The 23502-nt window shown below is 36.0% G+C and overlaps 1 protein-coding gene across 3 annotated transcripts in view; it reads right to left on the bottom strand.

Annotated features, from left to right (window-relative positions):
- ush2a (Usher syndrome 2A (autosomal recessive, mild)) overlaps nucleotides 1-23502 on the bottom strand; it is a 201739-nt gene that overhangs the window by 118498 nt on the left and 59739 nt on the right. For all 3 annotated transcript variants that reach the window (XM_007559093.2, XM_016674807.1, XM_016674808.1), the window contains exons 28-38: nucleotides 21059-21165; nucleotides 20160-20283; nucleotides 10679-10809; nucleotides 7463-7589; nucleotides 6866-6967; nucleotides 5572-5760; nucleotides 4970-5100; nucleotides 4598-4877; nucleotides 3980-4204; nucleotides 3095-3175; nucleotides 990-1178 (exon numbers count right to left, since the gene is read on the bottom strand). In XM_007559093.2, the coding sequence (XP_007559155.1) occupies nucleotides 990-1178; nucleotides 3095-3175; nucleotides 3980-4204; nucleotides 4598-4877; nucleotides 4970-5100; nucleotides 5572-5760; nucleotides 6866-6967; nucleotides 7463-7589; nucleotides 10679-10809; nucleotides 20160-20283; nucleotides 21059-21165 (1686 nt within the window). The remainder of the gene's footprint in view (nucleotides 1-989; nucleotides 1179-3094; nucleotides 3176-3979; nucleotides 4205-4597; nucleotides 4878-4969; nucleotides 5101-5571; nucleotides 5761-6865; nucleotides 6968-7462; nucleotides 7590-10678; nucleotides 10810-20159; nucleotides 20284-21058; nucleotides 21166-23502) is intronic.

The raw sequence follows: 23502 nt of genomic DNA, 5'->3' as shown, positions 1-23502 counted from the left end.
GGGAATAAGGACCAGCAAAAGAGACACTGGAGAAGACAGAGGCAGCAAGCTCATCATCATATTTGCCTAGAGACATAGCAGCGTGGATGAGAGGGGGGACGAATCGCAGGAGTGGACGCAGACATCATCTTCATCATAAAAGACGAAGTGGGGAAAGATAGAAAAGTGAGCAACAGCAAGAGAGAGGGACGAAAAGGAGTGATGCCAGGGAATGAGATCACTGGGATAGTCCTGAGTGTCTTGTTCCAAATGGAGACAGTCTCCTAAAGCTGGAGGCAGGCCAACGAGACATTAACGGGTTTAGCTGGAACATCGTGGATGTATGTGTGTCATCATGAAAAGACAAGGAGGGAGAAATTAAAATAGGATGTCTTTTCATATCAGGCCAAAAAGGTTGTTACAGGTGTATGAGAACTCCCAGAAATCATCGGCAACAGGTTCAACAGAACTGAGTAAAAGTTAAAGCTTGAATCAAAATCTATGCGTTTTGTTGTAATTTTTCAAAAAGGGGTTAGATCGACTGTGATCAGTGTCACAAACTTTGTGGGATCCTTGTGATTAGATTGGTCAGAGACAGCAACAGAAATGGCCTCAGCCATAACGATCAGATTCTGTTGACGGCCCAGAAAACCACATCTTGAAACAGTATTAAAACCGTTGCCATTTGTCTCTGTTGCCTGTACGTTAGTTTAGCCATGTCTTTGTAAATGTCTATGTTAATATGCTGGTATAGTGCAGTGTTGAAACTTTTGTTTGCATTTATGTTTCAACTAGTCTTCTTCACATTACCTCCTTTCGAACCTTCCAACAAGAGACCCAACCTTTTATGTGTATAAAGTTTAGAAAGAAATGTGTAGAAACAGGTCTACCGTAAATGCATAGCTGTGTACAAAAAAATACTTAAAATTGCATGAAGATGGGACTACAATATAACTTAAATGTCCAATAACAATAACAAATAAATTAGAGGGTGAAAATATGTGCTTTACCTGTGAAATTTCCATTAGCCAAGTATGTGGCTGTGATAGGTGGCACTTCTGGATGGTCCTTATTATAAGCTTTCAGCTCATATCTGTCGATAAGCCCTCGGACGTCACCTGTGGGCGGTAACCACCTCACCTTGGCACTGAAGCCGCTGATACTCTCCACTGCGGCTGGAGGTGGTACAGATGTAGGAACTAGACATTTTAGAGAAGAAATGATCAAACTGAAAGAAGACTGTCAGAATTAGATTACTGTTGATAGATAATATTTTAGAAAGAAACTTAAAACCGCATTACACTTCCTTTCTCCAGAAATCAGAATTGCATCACTAAGTTATTACATTTAAAAAATGTAACTCAGAAATGATGTTTCTCACGAATGTAGCAGTTGAATTTTTGAAATGTAATAAGTTGGTGAAATTGTTCAAACATCTCACTTTTTGCACACTAACTCTTTTCCACAAAATCCAAAAACCACCTCAAGCAAACTTTTTAGCAAAATTTAGGATGTTTTTAAAAATGTTGCTGTTTCCATCAACTTATTCTAATGCAACACTTCAAAATAAAAAACAAAACCTTGATGGAAATACCACTACAAACACTTGTTCTAAGCTATAATGTTATTGAAGTTATTTCCATGTAAAATTATAGTTTAATCTATAAGTTTATTTTTCTTTTTGACCGTCTTAGGACTTCTTCTAGAGACAATCAAGGACTGAAGAGGACATTTTTTTGACTTTCCCCTGTTTTGTAAAATGTATTTGTATAATTGAGCAGAATGAGTCATTTTTTTCTGTTTGAAAATCTTCAGTAAAAACAAAATAAATAAAAGAAATATGACACTGTGTGGAATGAATCTACATATGACATGAGTTTCACTTTTTGAGCTGAATCCCCCTCAAATATTTCCAATATTACTGTGATGCACCTAAAGGTATCCAACTGACTAAAAAAGAGAAAAACCTTGTTTACCACAAGCACAAGTCAAGTCAAACCTCAAGAGAAAAGTATATAAATACAAAAAACAGAAACAACAGGTAGACGGCACATGAGATTAAAGAAAAAGCTTTCCCCATCTCTCCGTATTTAATAGGCTCAGTAAATCATGCCTAACCATTAGCATAAATAGTATTTATGAGAGTAGTAACTTTTTCAGCACTGATTTAATACAGCCAGCTATTCATTCATGGCTATATTTCACAGCATTCAGCTTCCCACCTTTCCCTGTTGGCTTTTTTCTGAACATCATGAGCCACTGAGGGAGGTCCATCCAGGTCTCCTTTTCTACTCCCTTGTGATCTTCGTCGCTGTCGTGTTTTGTTTTCAGTCATTATTTGATATTTTTTGTCAACACCTGTTTTTACCCCTAATTATCTGCTTTGTTTCTCATGGCATTTTGATTTTTTATCCATTAGTCATTTAATTCTTTCATTCTTGTGCTTGTGCCTTTCTAAATGATCTAATTAGTCATGTTTGTTGCAATATCTTCTTGTTTATGTTCATAATTTTTCCTCTCTGTATCACTCAGTCGCCTTGCACATTTCTTTATCCCCTCCCTTCCTGTTGTGCCAATTTTATTTAAATACTATTCTAAATTGTTGGATTCCTTCCCTCCTCCTTCATTTTGTTAGTTCTTACCTCTCCGATCCCTCATTGTCCTTTATTTCTTCCTGTTTTTAGCACTTTCTCTCTCTCTTCAATTTATCTCTCCCTCTCTCTGGCGTTCTGAGACCTACTAGTGTATCGTTCACTACTAACGAGCAGCTTTATATTACACGAGGGACCATATAGGCCATTCTGGGTTAACAGCCTTTTACTGTGATGCCCTTTATAGAGGCCTTATCAATCTCTTATACCGTCAGACCCTAGTTATATCAATGGCCTTCAATAAGGCTAACACACTGTACAAGATAATGCTGGTTCCACCTGAAAAATATTTTAAGGTTGAAGAAGAATTGCACATTTCAACACACAAGACAAAGCAGAAAAAAATACCTGACGTACTCTATGCAAATACTGTATACAAAATGGACCATAGTTAATAATTACAAGTGCATACTATACAATCATCATCTTTGTACATTACTATTATTACTACAGAGATGTCATACCTTCGCCTTGACTCCGTCCTCTCTGCCATGGTGATGCTGCCAAACCTCCTGGAGCCAAGGCAACAAACCTGTACAGGTACTCTGAAACCACAGGTGTTTTTATAAACACAGACAGACAGACAGACAGAGCATATTGATTACAATCAGATGCAATGCATCTAAAAAAGTACACAGAACACATGTTTTAAAAACTAACCCTAAACTTACTGGTTTTGGAGATATTTTCTTGCAGTAATCTTTATGATTTAGTTCTCAAATACCCAGAAATATTTTGACACATTACTTAAAAATCTCCAGATGTAAATAAGCATTACATTTAGAACTAAGTTTGAAGCATACATAACTCCAGGCCTAATTAACAGTAACTCAGCACTATCACCACTATCATTAAGAGCATGTGCTTGCCTAGTGTATATAAATGGCCAGGTAATATTCCTTTACAGTGTAAGAGAATTGACAGAGATTATTCCCAAAGCAGCACCAACAGAAAGAGATGCTGAATTCATTTTCCAGAAGGAAACTAAAAATATCAAGTTTAAGGAACATGGTGTCACTATGCATTCATTCATATAAAAATATTAAGTGTACATGCTGCACAGTACATGAAAATACTTTTCAACAGGCTGACAGATCAAGTCATTTTTATTGGTTTTTGTAATACTCATATTTTCGAAAAAAACAAAAAACAAAAAAAAACTTAACTTTTGGTTTTTATTAACTTCAAAGCATAATAATCCAAAAATAAAAAAAATAAACTCTTAAAATGTGCCACTCTGTTGATTAAGTAGACATAAAACATAAGTTTAACTTTTTAAAATAAGCTAGTAGAATTTTAGATATTTGAACTTTTCAACATGCATGTGAAAGAAAAATGCACATTGTTACCTGTGAAAGGCAGCAAACCATAATCTGTGGCTTGTGTCTGTCTCCCGGTGTACACAAGCACAGAATCATTTCCTCTGCAGTTAAAGCGGCTCTCAGTGGTAGGACAGCCGTCTAAGTTGACTCTAACAGATCGGCGGTAAGCAACCGAGAGATTAATACTTCGACTGACAGGAGGGGTTCTTTCATCACTGCGAACAGTCAGACCCCGAATGCAACCTCCAAGCCCTGAGAAAGAAACCAGACAAACAAAAGGGCCAGAATGTGTCACAAGGATTATCCCGTTTTATGTTTGGTTTGATTTGAGTTGTATTGTTCTTCACTTAGTTCTGCATATTTCTCATACACACTCCCAATTATGTTTGTGTAATTATTGGAATACTAGAAAATAAGTTGAACTTAGGGTAAATAAACTTCCAATACCTCCATGATATGTCAGTGTGTCTTACAAGAAGAAACTTCCCAGAAAGAAAACCAAAACCACGAAGCTCCCAAACAAATGAAAACTATTTGTATGGAAATATTAGGAGATTGCAGAGAACAGAACTAAAGCTACCAAGAATATTAATAAAACAGTCACAGGTCAAAACATATTCAACTTTCAACACCTGACATTTTTACCGTGTTTGTGACTTTGACCATTAAGACCAGGATGTGAGAGTTCAACGGGCACGCCACCCAAATACAGAGGAGAACTGACTCTCAATCTTGCTGGCTCTCCCACTTCCCACATTTCCTCGGCCCAATCTCCCACCGCAGCAGAGATGAGGGAGCCCCGTTTTGCGAGTGACAACTGTTTCCAGTCTCCATCACAGTAGCTAAGTCCAACCCACATGCGGAGTTCAGTTGCACGGCCACCAGAGGCAAGAATGAAGGACAAGAGACCGGCTTCCAGTTCTACCTGGAAAAAACCCCCAAACAAAACAAGAAGGTTGATATTACAGTTTGTCTTTCTTCTTAAAATTGTAGCTTGAACTGAGTCCATTATCTTACAAGCATGTAATCTTCGGTTTGTGTGCTGTATGCAAACAGCAAAAGTGCACTGAGCTGGTCAGTCCTGAAATCCATTGAAATGTCAAAGTTATGTCCTCCACTGAAAACACCTGTGTCCAACTCCAAGTAACCTGCAAGTACACAAAGTATGTAATTAGTGCCAAAATGTATTTGTATAACAGTAAAACATGTTAAGTTTGAAATATAGAATATCTTTTAGGGTACAAATAATTTAATCATACTCTCAAAGAGACTGAATAAGCAAATAACTCCTACAAGGCATTTAGAAAATCAACTAATGAACTTGATCTTGAGACAGAGATCAATTATCTTATATTTCCTAAGAAGCAGCAAACTCATTACACTGTCATTAGCAGCAAGCGTTGTACTGAGATAAGAACCAGGAGAGGTTTATTTGGGCACCAAAGATAAATTAAATGTTGACAAACATAGTTTGACAGTCCACATGATGTCAAACTATACCTAGTTAGATATGTTTCTACATCACAGTGTATATCATGGCCTAGAGCTTAAATTTTACAATCTAGAAAAAAGAAAAAAACAAACATAAATTAACTAAGAAGTTAAAAGTATAATCCTACCATCACCCAGAAAATGGACTCCTTTTACAGTTTGAAGAGGACATCCTTCCCAGCTTTCATACACTCCCACCTTCCTGGTGGCTTTTTTCCAATCCAGTATTTCCCATTCCTCTGCAGGGCTGACACTCATCTTTACACTTATGTCTCTGAGGCAGCCAGAGAAGCCCCTCCGAACCAGTCGGGTATCCCCTGGAAAGACAAACTATCACTGTCAGCCTTACCATCAGCACAAAATAACAAAGTACAGATTTAGGTAGAAGTTTTGGATGGACTTCTCATCGGGATGAATTTCATATTAATTTTCTTCTTTTATAGATTATTTGGGAGGAACAACATAGAACTTCAACAATTTGTGAAAGGATGAATTGGGAGCACAAGTTTGAAATTCTTTAGCATTTTCTCAAATCCCCACAGGGTCACTATTATATATCACTGCTCAAATATCCTACAGGCTGAAATGTCAGCTGTGCCTTTTATGTAACAATTGTAAAGTTCATAGCATAATAACAGCTGAATATATAACCACTGTGCTGGACGGAAGTGTAATTTTAATATTAGGTTAGAGTCAGGGCTCTGATTATTCCAGAAGTTTAATCATACTTTAATCATACTTTGTACACTCTAACACCTGTAGATGTTGACCTTTTTGAACACTCAATTACGTCCACGGTTTTAATAAGCTGTTTGGTGATTTAAGGTGGAAAATTTGGAACCGATCTAAATCTACTGATTCCACAATTTACCTGTACAACTGGCGTCAAAGCAGCCCCACATCTGTTTTAGAAATACTCGAACATTTCAGTCAAGCTTGAAAATGTATTGTATTGGCCAGTCCAGTGATTGCTGTCAAAAAATAATGTTAAACTGGCTCATATAAACTTCCAACTATACTCAATCTTCATCACCAACGAGAAGCTAATAGGCCTCGAGACGTTCTATGACCTTCAGGTCTACAGATTTAGGTGAGTGAATTGACAACATGAGGAAAATCCCCAATAAATTTAATCTTGCAATCTCAATTGTTGTCATTAAAAATCATTGAAGTTGTATGCTGCATAATCCTTGTGTCTTGGCAACAAAATGGTTTAAATTCATAATGAAAAACTCAAGTTTAATTTGGCAATTGCAATCATACATAGTGGGTAGATGTAAATAGCAACTGTATATATTCATTGTAAAAAACAAAACAAAGGTTTTGATCTTCATAACATAAAAACAACAATAATTTAATCTACACTTATGCTGTAAAACTGACAATTGGCATAAATAGCATAAATAATGATTTGAGCTTCACCTGAATCATTTCTTAGAATAGCAAAATCTTCAGGCAGACCTCCAATGAACAGTCCCATGTTTTCCCCAATGATGCTGTTCCCGCTGGAAGCTGATGCACTTCCTGTGAGCCGTAAATGTGGGGTGATGGTGGCAAAGTAAAAGAGCAGAACAGGACAACAAAAAGGACTTAATTCAGGTTTGTTTAGCCAACAATGACTCCTGTGTGCACTGATGTATGTGGTGACTATTTTAAATACACATTTGTCTTTAAACCATTTGAGTTTCCTGGAAAACTCATAAATAAAATGTACTTCAAAACTTAAATTAAATTGACTTACTTTAAGTCAATTAGTATTAGAAAGGATCAGTATTAGAAAGGAAAAGCAGCAGAAGAAAAGTGGCAAAAAACACACATGAAAACATTGTTTTTCGTTTCTTTGGGCCTGACAGTAATTTGGGATTTACTTTGAGTAAAAAATACTCAAAGTGATTCTCACTATCCACATTTAAACTTGTACCCAAGTCGTATTTAAGCACTGAGAAGCATGCTATACCATTTACAGAGAAGCAGAAGCAGACACACAGAATGGTTGGTGTGATTATAAAATATAGTTACCGCTATATTGGTGGTTTATAGTGATTGTTCCCACAGCCCTTTGCCTAGTTGCTACTATATTGTGCCACTGGCCATCATTGTAGCGGCGATTCCCGTCACCGTGTACACCTACGGCCACTGCTGAACCCTATGAAAAAAAATAAAAATGCATAAACAAGCAATATAAACCAACAACATGGGCAAGAACTTAAAATGCTTTTGTAAACATTGACTAAAGGTCTATGGGTTTTAGAGCAATTACCAAAGTTAGTCTACAAACTTAAAGCAAAAGCAGAACACTTGCACAACCAAGACACATTAGAAAGAAACAAACGTGTACACATAATGATCAAAGTGCTGTTATGGAGCTTTTTGCTAGCTATTATGTATGACATCATTGGTCTGATCAGCTTTTAGTAGCAAGTAGGTAAGGAGCAATATACTAAAACAAGAAATCACATAAATGTGAATAAACACAAACACACGGTGATGAAGATTTAATGATGAGATCAATAAATGTATGAATGCCAGAGTATATCAGCGTCTGACATCTTTACTGCTATCGCCACGCAGCTCAAGTTAACGAGACAACACAGAAGGAGTCTGTTTACCTCTTTTTGCTCACCTCTCACAAATATACAGAAACACTTGTTTAATTACTTGACTGGGAACTACTAGCTGTGAAATTATACACTCAAACCTCCCAGAAACTACTGTTAAAGTGTCCTTGAGCAAGACATTTAGAGTATAACTGCCACTCAAGTGGTTTTGTTCAATACACCAAGGTTTGATGGGTGGTTTTACTGGGAAGAGCCGCAACAGAAAACCTTGCCAGTCATTTTTGTTTTGTCAGGCAATGTATACTATCAGTGGAGGACATTATCTGTGTTTTGAGTAAATAGCTGGTGAAAACACACTGCAATTTAGGAAAATCCAGTTGTGCTATGGTGTCATTCTCTGAGTGCGACAGCACTTGACTGTTAAGTGTGCTTCCTATTGGATGCCCTGGTATCCACCTCTTAATTATAAAGCACGAGTCCATAAACTCGTGGGCATTTTAAACCAAAATACCACTCCTGTGGCTTTTCATGCTGTTTTGCCCTTGCAAGTACACACAGCAAAACCAGATTTGGTCATACATTATACGAAATACAACATTTATTTTTTGCACAGACTGTTATTAAATCAGACTGAACTTTGGAATACTTTTTGATTTCTAGTTTCAGTAGAGATCATCTGTGTTCTGACAACTGTTGACAGTAATCAGGAGTTTGAATGAACTAAAATTACTATACATACCTTTACATAGCTTTACACAATCTGGGAAAGTCTAGATGAAGATGTTTTGTAACCGCTGATTGATTAATTCACAACATAATTCACAAATGAAGACACACTTGTGGATTTTAACATAATCCCTCAAATATACTGCTTCATGCAGCATGGGAGAAGACGTTTTATGCAAAATTTCCAACTGCCTCCCAAGATTTGTAATTCTAAGGTATTTTTTTCTTATGATAGCTACAACGGTTTTTATTTTTTTATTTTTATTTTTTTCACAAAAGCCAGCGAACAATTTTGTTCAGTGCACCAGTACAGTGCAAAGGCACTTCAAAGTAATATACTTTTTCTATCTGTTTCAAGACTTTTCCATCATTTGACACTAATCTCTACTCTTGCACACTGCTTTATCTCTGACAAGGGAAAGGTAATTTTTGTGCGTTCTTGTGCTTTTACATATGCATGTGTGTGGCAGCACACACATACACTTATTTATGAGCATATCACTTCCCTGTGTCATGCTAAATTACCCCCCTGCACTGCTAATCCCATTAGGCTAGCTCAACAAGCTAATAGGGGGAAGTAATGGGCCCAGCTATATGTATCTAGGGGAACACTAATAAGCCGTGACACCACTCCTACTGTTAATTACCCCAAACTAACCTAAACAAAGGAATCAACCCAGCTGGAGAAGACACACAGACATCTTGCAGGACATCCATACACACCCCAACATTACATATTTATCTACTGATAAAAACATTTTGCTAACTTATATTAAAAAGTGACGCTGCTTGGGAACCGATGTGAATGTATGTCTGTGCAAGTGTGGGCTTGTGCCATCAGTACGTGGCCTCGTGAATCTACGTGTAATCATCTCTCACTATCACTTTCATCATCAAAGTAACTGACTCTTAACCCTGCTACAAGTAGCTATACGGCTGGATTAGGAAAACGGTGATCTGCATGTATGCAAGTGTGTGTTGGTGTGTGTGCATTTGTCTGTGTGTGTGTAAGTGCCAGGGTGAAAAGCTTAATTAGTTTGCAATTGGTATTCACGCATGGTGACTGCAGGGAATGAGTTAATTGCAGTCCAATTCAAACGTTGACACACTTTCAAAGTTTTCCCCTCTCCCTGTCTCCCTGACAGAAACCAATGAGGGGCTACAGATCACATTTACTAGATGAGAGCTAGTAAAAGAGAAAAATAAGAGGAGGTGGTGGAAGAGAAAGAAAGAAAAACATGTAGAGAGAAGAGCAGGTTAGACAAAAGAGTAAAAAAAAAGGTGGAGTCAGAAAATTAGGAGGAAGAAAACAGACACAAAAAGGGCACATTTTCATAGAAAATGTGTTAAAGAGCCAAAGTGGTGTATCCTGTTATGCAGTAAAATATGTTATTTTTAGCAGGTTCTGGCGTTAAACCTGTACTACTCTGAAGATGTCTTTGTTTCAAAGAGATTTTTACAGTTATTTCTCTGTTGTTTCCCTGAAGGCAATAATTAAATGTGAGATTGTTGACTACTTATTGCAATTGATGTTCTAAAGAAGTTTGTTTGACGTGAACATTTTATTTAGAGTTATTGAGGCGCTTGTTGCCTGCATATACTATAACTTTTATATCTCAGTAAAACTGTACAACAGATACACCAAACAGATATTTAGAGAGACCAATAAGCCGTCAGGAGGACCCAGAGAGAGGCTGTACATGCACAGGGAGAACATGCAAAAGACCCTACACTAGGATTTGAAGTCATAGCCTTCTTGTTCCAACACTGCAACTAGCCGTGCCTCACTATTCCTATATATACTTAAAAAATTTAAATTTACAACTTTTAGTCCTGCTTTTATTCCTTTTTTTGTATGCTTGGAACTGCAAAAACACAGTTTATGGTAAATTCATCTGCTTATGTTTTTTAACTTTTGGTATTATGATAATAAAAAAGTAAGACATAGTACCTGAGGATCAAACAAAAAGTATGGGCGTCCATTTTTGATCTGGATGGCCAGAAACTCCTCCTGATGTCCTGGAGAGAAGGCAGACAGCAGGAGGCCGTTTGGGGACCAAGTCTTGAAACTCAGCTTAACACCTAATGCAAAATTTAATCAGAAACAAAAAGATAGAAGGACTCAATAAAAAAACAAATTTTCATACATGATATCCTAAATACCTAAACAATAAGAAAATTGTTAATACAATAAAGTAATTACTGTAATAACAGCATAATAATGATTTGTGGCTGTGAAAGTGTTTTAAATTTAACCTTGAAAATAAGATGAAAAACCCACATGCAGATATTTTACATCCTCCCTCTGAATGATTTCCTAAAATTTTAAAAGCTCTGGAGTGGAAACTAGCAATCAAGGGAAAAAAGATTTTAAAGCATACACAAATTTGTAAACAGATAATTATCATGGTATGGATTACTAAATTATTTTTTATGATATTGTAAATTCCAGAGTGCAAACATTTAAGTAATGAAGTTGGACTCGATACCTCTGCACAATGCACTACTAAATTTAAAGTTAAAAAAGAAATAAATGTTTGAAAAGCTCTAAACTGAGTGTTTTCACTGTAAGACAGCTGTCTGAGATAATCCTACCACCAAGATACACATGAGGAAACTAGTCTTAGCAGACACATCTACTTTCACGCTTATACCATCTCTCACTTGTGATCTCTTTCTTTTATCTCCTGAAGACAGAGCCTTCCCTGTGTACATTATAAGATCAAAAAAGAGTTCAGATTGTGCACAGACTCAAATGTGAACGAAACTGCAGTAGGGGAACTGATAAATAGGGAAATAAAGGATATTTCCATATTTAACAACCTTAAGTAGGAAAATAGCTTTATGTTTACCAAAAGCTATGTCAGACCACTGAAGTATGCCTCTAAATGTATATTATAAGATACAGACATAAATAGGGTAAACATTTATTTTCTTTCTACAATTATAAAATATAAGCTCCCTAAAATAAAAAGCTATTTAAGTTGCAGTCTATGTTCAGGAATACATAGACGGTAATACATTTATTTTGCATTGAACTTACATTCTGTACTTTAAGCAGATATGTGTCATTTACATTCATGACCTTGTCACAACAGAGAAGAGTGAAGTCATGACAGATACTTGACATTACATTACCCCACTTTAACCATCTCTCTCCATCACACCTTCCTGATCTTTCAATCTTTCCCATCTTTCATCCCTTTGCTTTTAACATTACTCATCTTTCTTGTGACCTTTTCATTCTCCTTTTCCTGTAGCTTCTCCCTCTTTGAATAAGCTTTCCTTTGGGCATCTTCAATTCTATCCTGTATTCAAATACACTTTCTTCTTCTAGTTCTGGTACAAACTTCCCTTACCTTTGGACATTTAAATGCTAGTGAATACCAATATGCAGACTAAAACTCTGTTTAACTAGTTTACTAGTAAATTGGCGAGATACATATTAAGCTATGTGTTTGCTGAGGCTTTTCTGTCTGCGTATTGACTGCAGCCAGAAAAAGCAAAATGCTGCCCATACTAATGGCCTTGTCCAGATGCATTGTGGCCTGCGGTCAATGGACAGCTGTACCACTAAGGCTCTACCGAAGGATGACGGTTACTTGGAGCTGTAACCACAAACTAAAGAACGGAACCTTTTTTTTTTTCTTTTTTTTTTACTAAATTAGCCTTCTGATGTGCTCAACATGTTCCCTGTCCTCCACGTTCCCTTGGAATACCAGACAGATGAGAAAACATGGAAGTCGCCTCGAAGGGCTGAGGGACTTTTCCTGCGAGATGGATGAAAGATGAACAACAAAAATCACAACAAGTGTTAAACAGATGGAAAGTTCTTTGATTTCAACGCAGATTGTCTTTGTTTTCATCTGGAAGGATCACAGTTTTTATTTTTTTTATTTACTAAATCAGACATTGGTTTTCATGGGGTGATCTGAAAGACCTATTTTTGAACCTCACAGTGAAGATCTTTTAAAGAGGTGATTGGATGATTTCTTAAAATGTCTGAACTAATGGACTCACACTGAATTAACCCTTTCATTCATGAATTATGATCCTTTGTGTCAGGATTTTTTTTCTCCAATTTTTTAATTTTCTTAAGGCATAAAAAAGGTAGGAAAAAAAATTGTAAATTTTTATTTTTTTTTATTTCGTTTAGGAGATCCATTGTAATTTTCTAATTTTCTCCAAATACAAAATTGTTATTTGAAAAATACATCAGTAGTATTGTTATTGTTGTTTAGGGGTTATCTGATGTCACAATAATTTATTTATTTTTTTTTACCTGCAAGAGTCGTCAGCAGTAGAAGGAGGGACCGGGTCGGTCGGCATGCTTTGTTGTCTGTCGGCCATATTGAATTTAACAAAAATAATTTCTTGCATTTGCAGCTGATGGCCAGTAGTTGATGGTGCATTTTATGATGCATTAGTGTCCACTTCAATGGTCTGTGTGCATTTATAACATAAAAATCCACAAGAAGCACAAGAAAATGGCTTTTAGACAGCTGTCCAATCTAGTGACCACTATGCATGAAAGGGTTAAGTCCTTGAGGGACATGGCTTATTGTTGCTTATCAAATGATAAGTTGGCACTATGATTCAATTAAATTGTTAAAATGCAATTTTAATATTCAGGTTTTTAAATTTAACATTTTATACAATGGATTTTACTTGACTCTATACACAGTGGGGTTTTAATTTGCTCATGACCTGTTGATTCATTTTCTTCACACATTTAATGTGTGTGAAAGGATGGATTATTGAGGTAGAAAAATTGTAATTCAGAGGGAGAATTGAGAGGGACATGAATACTTTTCTAATTGCCAGTTTCAGGGAAAAGAAATATGTAAAGCCTCAGTTGTAACCCTGTGTTTTAGATAAATAAAGTCAGCTGGGTCAAATCTGACAGGATAGGGCATTCAGCAGATAAAGTACTCTGGCCAGCTTATCTATTCTTACTCTCGCATACAAAGAGCATCATTCTCTCTGTGCATATTGTTCAGAACACTGTCCGGATAATATAAATTGATAATGAAGTGCATCAATGAAGCATCTATACGGGACATGGACCAATTATGTAATGGATTGTATGAAATGCATTTGTGTTGCATCCATTTAGGACAAAAAAACAACTATATAATGCTATGAACTGAGACACTATTGTAAGACTGTTGACAAGTATTTTGTATTGTTTAAAACTGGGTGTGACTTTCAATACATTGACTTTTTCCTGCCCAGAACTGGTTATTGAGTAAGCAAGTAAGACCTGCCTTGATTCTTGAAGATAAATAATCCAAGGAGGAACCAGCTGACTCAAATCTTCCTTACTTAAAACAAATGTGCATGTGAAGTTTACTAAATAAATTTACAGCACTGCTAAGAACAGATCAAGTATCATTTTCAGTTCAAAAAATAAGTGACATTGTTACTATTTTTAAGATCAATTTCATTTTATCAAAACCAGAGGTTGGTAACAAAATTATCACAGGATTGACAAATAAGGCAGGCATGAATTTCACTTGTTGAATTTAATAACAAAAAGTAATGAACGTTTTTGGTATATTCTAATTGTTGAGCTGAAACTAAGTCTGCAGTTCAGAATGTCTAGTTCATACAGATTTCCAGGTACTTTCAATAAAACAGACAAAAATGCTCAGAAACTGCTATAATGAATAAATAAATGAATATAAATGAATAAATGTCCCTGCTTGGTTTTCATAAATACATAGGAGATTATGCCAACTTTGCATTTCACTTTTCCCACTTTTTCTTCCATCTGTTGCATCGTCTTTATTCTCCTATCAAGAGCCCATTATGACAGCCCAGCTACAGGTGAGAGGAAGTCTAAAGCTGTATCTGTTCACCTGCAATCACCATCAAAACATTTTCAGACTTATGCTTTGCTTAAGTAAATCCTGCTTTATAAGCATTACATCATCTGAAAATATTACAAGACATCACAAGCTGTGATGTTGGCCTTTATTTAAATGGAAGACAAACACAGATACCAATTTAGACAAATTTAGACAGCTCTACACATGTGAAGTATTCCCTGTCCTTCAGCAGCAACAGAAAGATCTTTAATCTTCTACAGCTGCATAGAGATGCACCCATCCTAAAACTTAATAGAAAATATCAATTGCACCAGTAAAGAGAAGGTGCTGAGGATGTCTGAATACAATCAAAATGTAGCAAAACCGTTGGAAATTAGACTTTAGCGGAAGCTATAAGGCAGGGTTGACAGAAAAATACTGTATCAGCTACACTCAAATATTTAGGACTGTAAAACATGGCAGTAATAAAACATATTCAGGCATAAAGGTGGCAGTAAGACAGGTAAGAGTCATTTCATATGATTTCATGGAGAGTTTTAGGGTGCCTTAAAATATTCAGTTAGTTTTATTTGCATCAAGAGACTTTACAACCAATTTATGTTTATATAAAATTTATGCATCCTCCTATGGACTGTCATTCTCCACAACCCACAGCAGAAAGAAGCAGAAAATGAAGGAATGAAGCTAAATTATCACTTGAAAACTATATTATGTGTTTCCTCTGATTCTGTTTGTTTGTTCATAAAAATTTGTTAAACAGTTTGAAGTATTTAAGTCTGGGAAAAGGCAAAAAAATGAAGAAATCTGAAGGGAAAAGTACACCGCTATATATTTTATCAGAATCAAAACATATCAGAGATAAATGCATATTACTGCATATGATAAGGTGTGTGTTTTGGGTCCCTGCATGATTCTTCGTGCTAGACAAGATGTTGGCCAAGCATGTCAAATGTACAGCATCTAGTGACACTGCTCATGCTCAGCATGACTTCCTTCAGATTTTCCCACAGGACTTGTGCTACTTCACACTGACAACCACTTTGGAGCCATCAGCAGACAAACCTGAGCAAGCACCATGACAGGTGACTGTGTTGCACATACAGTACAATCAAAAAAGCTTCTCACAAACACACAAACACTCATGCATACAACACAGTGCAACTGCACAAGCACAATGATGTTGTACAATACAAATCTTCACAGAAACACATAGCCAGACATGTTTTTACATCAATGTTTATCACTTAGGAGCTTCAAATCAACAAAAGGTTGGCTAAACATAAAATCAAGTTTTGGGTTGGCCAAACAAGAGAATAGACCTAAACTGATTCTAAACAGACAGAATGAGGAAATATTACAAACACACACAGGACAAATAGGGCTGCATGTTGAAATTAAACACCTGCACAACCAGGCCATTTTTATATACACCTTTATCTGCTAAGTCACTTTTGAGTATTTTGATTGAAGTGTTGATCATATAAGTCACATTGCAGGTGAAAAGGGGCTATAAAATGATTAATCATCACCTCGGCTTTAAAGTCTCAAAAACCTGAAAATTTAACAAGGTGTGTAGACTTTTGAGAGCCTCTGTAGATTCTTTTATGTGTCAAATCTGCAGCTCCCATCAGGTTTGGACACCCAAAGTAACTAACAATTAAAAAAATATATTAGCTGTTTATAAAGAGCTAAAAAAACAAAAAAACAAAAAAAAAAACCTTAATCACTCCAAATGATAAAATTAAAACTTCAATCTCAGAACCATAAAGGATTACAGTAAATCACACAGTGCAAAAATGAATTTTATGTGGAGAAGAACTCAGCTGAACTGAATAAGTAAAATACGAAACAAACTTATGTAATCTTTAATCTGTTGTTTTTTTGTGAACAACTTATAAATCTATAAGGGATAATATCCACACTTCAATTCAATTTTAATTAAGAAAGTTATGTGACTATGAATTCGGTGATTATCCAAGATGGAGTTCAGCTTTAATATTGCCAATGAGGAACATCGTTTTTTTTTTGTCATAACTGTGATTTGTAACATTAAGTTGTCGAAATATTGACCAATTTGCAATTATAGTTTTATTTATTAGTTCATATTGTTTCATGCCCATTGTTTCTCCTCGCTCTGTCTTAGTAAACAGCGGAGGTTGTGTGTAATCATCTACACAACATAACCTGAATAACTCCAGTCATGTTAGCTCTCTGCTGGCATTAATCAGAGCCTGGCGTATTAATGAGAGCGCGGCAGCTAGCTAATTACACCCATAGATTCTGCAGCAGCCCATTAAATATACAAATGACAGAATTAAAGAGCCCAGCCTCTTCTGATTAATCTTTAAATGGGGAAAAACTAATGATGTCTGTGCAAACTTTCCCTTCACACGTTTCTCCCCCTCTCCTCTCAACGTCAGTGCATAGCAATCAATCATATTAATTAAGGAAAAATAATTTGTATCATTTAACATTTCCCTCTTTCCTGCTCACTTGCTGCAGTACAGTGCGCTGTATTAGAGGTGTCTGGAAATTATCCAAGTCTATTTGTTCTTGCATTTATTTATTTTTCCCTTTTTTCCCCCAAAGTATTTGTGTAACGTTTCATCTAACTTCATTAACTGCTGATTGAAGAAATACATCTGGATTAGCAACAAAATATAAGCAGGACATCTTCCCCATTCCAATTAACCCACTTCATGCCTAAAATGTGAAGAATTACAAAGAGGAAGACCGAGATCCATTTCTATTTAAGTACATTATTTTACAAAGAACAACATATGTCACTCCTAACCGAGACACACAAGGTCGTTAATTCAAATGCAACCATGAAGAGCAGGAAGTCGTACAGCAGGAATACAAATAGGTAAGATGAATGAACTAACAGGCATTTATGGAAACGGGCACTCAGAGGTTATTCATATCACAGCATGATTACATACTGTTCTGTTTCATCTAAAGTAAGATTCAGTGTGGCCAATGCTGACCTCAAGTGCCTTTTCAGGCACTAAGAAACATCTTCAAACATAAGTGAACGGGTTTAATTTATGGAAACATGCACTCCGATCGCAGTAATTGCACATGGAAAATAGCCTATTTGACCAAAAATAATTTTAGCAAAGTGACCATTAAACAACAGGTGAAAGGGTACATGTTATTAAATTTCAAATGGTAGAATTTGTTTTACTTTAAATAGGATTTACCATGCACAATATTGACCCTGCTCAAGGATGAATCCTTAACATGTTTTGGAAATAAAACTACACGCATTAAGAACTAGTAGAGACAACAAATGAATAACATCTGTTGTCTCTACATATGTAGAGACAACAGTGTTGACAGAGAAGGATTTTGATTTTTCTACTTCAGAGTCCACAAACAATTCAAAGGGACCAAATGCTACTGGTGGAGCCACTGCTTCAAGGCTTACAAAAGTGCATTTAAATTAGAAAAATTAATTGAAAATAGAAGTTTAACTTGCAAAGATTAATAATGTAATGAAAGGTCAACGCAAAAGACACAAAACTACAGCAATTTAGTAATTATAAAAAAAAGTTACAGTAGTATAGTTATCATTGCTGGAGTTACAAGGTTTCCACGAGATATCAACGATTGACGAATCTCTCCTCTGTGATCAATTGACTCTCAAGGGGGCCTTACACTGCATTACATTCATAATCCAATTTGGCTTTGATTTGTTCGCTCTTCCGTGCGCTTCTATGGGAATAATTGTCTGCAGATGATGCTATTAGTATTGACGGTTGTAAAAGGGCGACGGTTTGAGGACTGCCGACACATTGATGGTCCAGAATAGATCCGGTCTGAAAGTGATTGTCTGATCCATTACCCTTTATGAAGGAGGAGACTGGAGGGGGCAAAGAAGCATGTCTCAATAACAAAAATCATCATCAGTTTGTTGGCAGTGTTCAAAGAAACTGTTTACCTTAGTTCCATAAGGACAAGGAAGAGATCAAAAACGTAATTTGTTGATCTGGGATTAAATCAAGCGTGCCGAACGTCAACCGGGTGAAGTGGAGAAACACGGCAGAATAGTCATTTAGTGTCTAAAATGGAAAATAAATGTATTTCCAATAGACAAAACAATATGTCTACAAAAATCTAAATTTAATCATGGATTCTTCAGCATAAACAAATATTAAAATTACTTGCAGACAGTGCAAATTATGTTTACAATTAATATAGATATTAATTGCTGAAAAATACTTGTTTTAATTAAAAACATGTTTTATGGATGATTTTGTGGACATCAATAACAACTTTCTCTTTTAGAGGATTATAAATAAATAAATGGCAATGGAACAAGAACATTATCACTTGGTTTCAAAGAGTCTTATTGCCCAATGATCCAATTTCAATTTTTGACATTTAATACGGTTTTAATGTTATCACATAACTTAAACCTTAAAATGTATCTTATATCTCTCTTTGCAGAGACAAATATAACTGGTGATACTTAGTTTGTACAAAAGAGGGAAGCAATCTCAAGTGGCATCAAAGAGCTTTGCATGCTCAAATCCTACTGATTAGTATCAGCAGTCATTAATTATGAGCGTCAGACTGGGTGATGTTCTCAGATGAAGCAGAACATGTTTGGCTGTGCAGCTCAACCCTCTAATGATGCTGGTAAACAGAAAGATAATTGTCCTTTAAGATTGACTGGGGAAGTCATTCTAAAGGAATGTATGACAGAAGTTGCTCTGTAAAGACCTGAACATAAAAATACATGTATGTGTATGCAACCGTACTCGCAATCTAAAGAACACCAAAATGGTTTTAAAGAGGCGGTATTTTGTACTTTTCAAGGCACACAGTGGCATTTTATACCACAGTTAATTAAGTAGCTTCAGTTGCCATAAAAATGCTGTGTACATCAAACACGACTGAAAATAAATTGGACTTCATAATTTGACATCTTGAAATTGGCCTTGGTCTTTTTAAGAAGCTCCTTCTCTTTCCAACATGCTGCTTTCAGCACGATGCCACAACAAAGCTTCTCATAATACTATAACAGTACTAAGCAGTGTTGGACTGAGACGTGGTTTCTTTGATAAGCTCGACAGACTTGCAGTTACACCAGGTGTTGCTGCTGCCGTTAGTCTGGTGGAGCTGTGTGGGGGCAAAACATCGTCTGGGAATTGCAGCTCCAAGGAGAAGCTTTGGATAAATAGGTGGAGCACTGTGAGAGCGAGGGCTTCTGCACACCGAGTGGCTGCCACAGGAAATTCAAACATTCCTTAACCATGCATGAAAGAATCAAAGCAAACACTCCAGGTATGTTTTTGATGAAGAAATGACATTAAAACAATATAGGAGGCTCAAAAAAGTCTATACCCCCCTATACATTTTTCTTATCATTAAGACTTAAAACCGGACAGAAAACACAAAGAGTAACTCAGGACAAATTGAGGACAATCAGTGCAGAAAAATTTCATTATTTTTGTTCAACCAATGCATGTGTGGATTTGTACTGCGTCCAACAAATTAAAACATCCAAAAGGTTTCTAAAACTCTTAAGACTGGATAGTTTAAAAATAAATCTCACTGAAGATTTGGCAAAATAATTTAGACGTAATTCCTTACCTGTAAAGTCAGCGTTGGTGGGAAGAGTATTACTGGGAAACTCGTAATAACCATTCCCTGGAAATCTAGTTCCTCTGATAACTGATTCTAGTGGGTCAGAGAGCGATATGTCTGTTCTCTCCACCTGTAAAAGAGAAAAGTATTAATGTAATATATTGTGTAAAATGTTTTTTGAACTCTGTAAAGAAATGTGGGCCAACATGTGACTAATGAGAATGACAGTCAGTTATGAAAAACAACTGATGGCAGCTGCTGCCAACAAGCTCTCACTCACAGACTTAGAGGATGCCTGACTTTCCACACATGCCAGGTTATTCTGAATAGCTTCTTCTAAATTAAATCAGGATTTGAGAACTGTTGTCTGTATTTCCTCAGATTATCTTTCTCCAATATAAAACTTTGGATAATCTGAAACATTTAAGTGTAAAAAAAAATAAAATAAAATAAAAAAGACCAAGTAATAAAATAACTGAAAGATCATTGAGAGTTTAGACGTATAAATAAGGAATTCCTTGTAATAAGTTTATTTTCAAGTGGATTAAAATCTCTGACCATTAAAAGGTGACCATGTGGTTCTACTAAGCATGTAGAACAATTCCTAGCACACCTGCCTTCGGATGTGAAATGCGTCACTCAAAACAATAAATGTCAATCATTACAATAAACAGATTATCATTAAAGTTATTTGAGACTTTCTCTGAACTCTGCACTAATTTAACAACACATAGGAAAAGAACGTCTAATGAGAATCTGTGTCATTAATCTCTGCAGGAACTATTTACAATGTCTTACTGTAGACCAAAGAGGTGAAAAAGCCCATTTACATTTCTTATCAGCAAATAACCAAATAAATAAAGCATCTGGTAACTTTTAAATAAACTGTAAACCAGTTATTTTACCTGATAAAGTGGGCTTGGGCCATTAAGTTGACCTGGAGGATCCCAGTCTATCTGAATGGTGGTTTCATTTACAGGATGTAATCGAGGTGAAGACAATCCTGTAGGCACTGAAAAAAGAAGTGGGAGAAAAGATAAATCATGCAAAATGTACATTAATAATGTGAGATCAAAATGTATTTCTGTTTGCCTTTTTCCTCCATCGATAGATGACTTAAGCCAGAGCCGGATTAGAAAGCCTGTAAACTTTACGTAGGTTAAATGGTCTGTGTAAAAAACGATGTTAAGATGCAAAATATGCAATGGGACAAAGGTGGACATGTGTATATGTTTGCTTAAGGAAGTTATTGAAAATAAAAAGTAAAAAACAATAATAATAATGTGAGATCAAATGGCATTTTGTTTGGATGATTCAGTTCCTGTCCCTCAAACAGCATTTTTAAGCAAAATTTTATTTAAATTCAAAAACATTCTGACAAACTTTGCTGTCGTAGTTAACCAAAAATGTTTGCCATTCAATTTTAATTAATCATGACGTTTAAATTGATTGTATTTCCCTCACATAGTCCAGCATTGACAAAAATCCTGCTTTCATGCATGAAGCATCCATTTAATTTTCCCCCTTCACTTTAAATGTTAAATTAAATGTCCCTTTGAAACATAGCAGGCCGAACACAAGCCATAATTTTATCGTGTATCATAAATAAATCAGCTGCAGACTGACTGATATAGGGAGAGGTAGAATAATGGAGAGAGAAACATGTCATGTCATAGACTGGTATAGGGGTGGGATGGATGTGTGTACATTAAGTGTCATTCCATCACTGTGTTTCAGTGTTCGTTTCAGTAATTGTTTAAATGGCCTGTGGTGAGAGTAAATTAGCTCTGTGTGACACATGTGGACCATCGTTGGTGTGAGTGGTAATAGAGCACTTAAAAGGGAAGTGGATAGCTCGTTTTAGACACCTAATCTAGGCACATCCAGCTATAAATTACTGCAAACCAATAGCGAACCAGTCCATTGATATGGAGCTATGGCAATAGACAATATAGATGTGGCAACAGGCAGCTTGCTCAGAACAGTAGAGAGCAGATTTTCTTTTCGTAAAGGTAAAAACTCTACGCAACATCAATAAAAGCTAGAAGTTAGTGTTTAATAGAACATGAAGTTCAGCTTTAAAGAATTAAAACCAACAGTTTTTGTTCATAAGATAATACAAGCCACTTACTGGATTATTGTTTGTGAAACCCTCAATCTTGAGGCTTGAAGATTTGATCAAATTGCACCTTAGGAAGCACACCAACTCACATATTCAAGAACCATGCAAAAGCGTTGGTTATCTAGGCACAAGAAGCCAGTAGTCATGCAGGTCATGTTTCTTCACGACACAAATAAAAAATATATCAGACAAAGTTAACAGGAAGCAGTCTGTCCAATCTTTTGTATCACTTTCTGTAGTTGCGGCATTGTAATGAAAAAGCTCACAGCTGTTGGACAAGTGGTTCAATAGAAGGCAAAAGTCTAGCTTTAATATTAAATATGTGCCATTCTACTACTTCACCAGAGAGACCCTAACACACACAAAACCATTTAGGCAGAGAAGGTGAGGATGATGATGAACCAGTAAAACAGAGCAACGTTAGCTTTGCTGACCTGGATCTCACTTCTGTTATTTTACTTTGTATCAGATTTGCTGGCCATCTTAGGGTTTAAGGTCCAATTTTAAGCAACATAATTGGCCTTTTGCTTTTTTCCCCATGTCAATGAACACAGGAATCACACCAACAGGAAATAAATTTGTGCAAGTGGAGGCATATAATTAAGTGAAGGATTTATATTGATCATATCAGATCACAAATCTTTGTGTTTTCCAAGTCAATCGTCTAATAACGTGTTACAAAATGATGATGAAATATTAGCTATATTTCTGCTGACGTTTCTTGAGTGTCAGCTTTTGCAGAAATTGACTGCAAGCACAACACCCAAGATTCAGTTGTCAACTTTAAAACAATCAAGACTTCACTGCTCACTGATTCAAAGTAGGGATGCACACCATAGGATAATAAAGTACCAAATGACAGAGCAGAGAGTTAAATTGCCAAACTACAGCAGAGATATGCTCACTTAATTACAAACTCTGAATCAGTGAGCGCTGGTGTTTTGCTTAAGTAAATGTTACTTCTTCAGTCAAAGCAAAAATAAACTTGACTTTAGCTGTAAAATTATTTTTAGTTAATGACAAGCTTGCATAGAAACAGTATATAAAAAAACATGACTTTATTAATAATGCATAGGAACTATAATAAAGACAAGTCAACATAAATAAAATATATTGATTCAATTTTGCCTTTGTATTTGTAATATACTCACATATGTAAAAGTAGAGTTCATCATGTCGATGCTTAAGCCATTAGAATAAGGTACTCTTCTTCCTTACTGACTGCAA

Source organism: Poecilia formosa, unplaced genomic scaffold (assembly GCF_000485575.1).
Source record: "Poecilia formosa unplaced genomic scaffold, Poecilia_formosa-5.1.2 Scaffold102, whole genome shotgun sequence".
Lineage (NCBI taxonomy): Eukaryota > Metazoa > Chordata > Actinopteri > Cyprinodontiformes > Poeciliidae > Poecilia > Poecilia formosa.
This window is presented reverse-complemented; position numbering and strand designations above follow the sequence as displayed.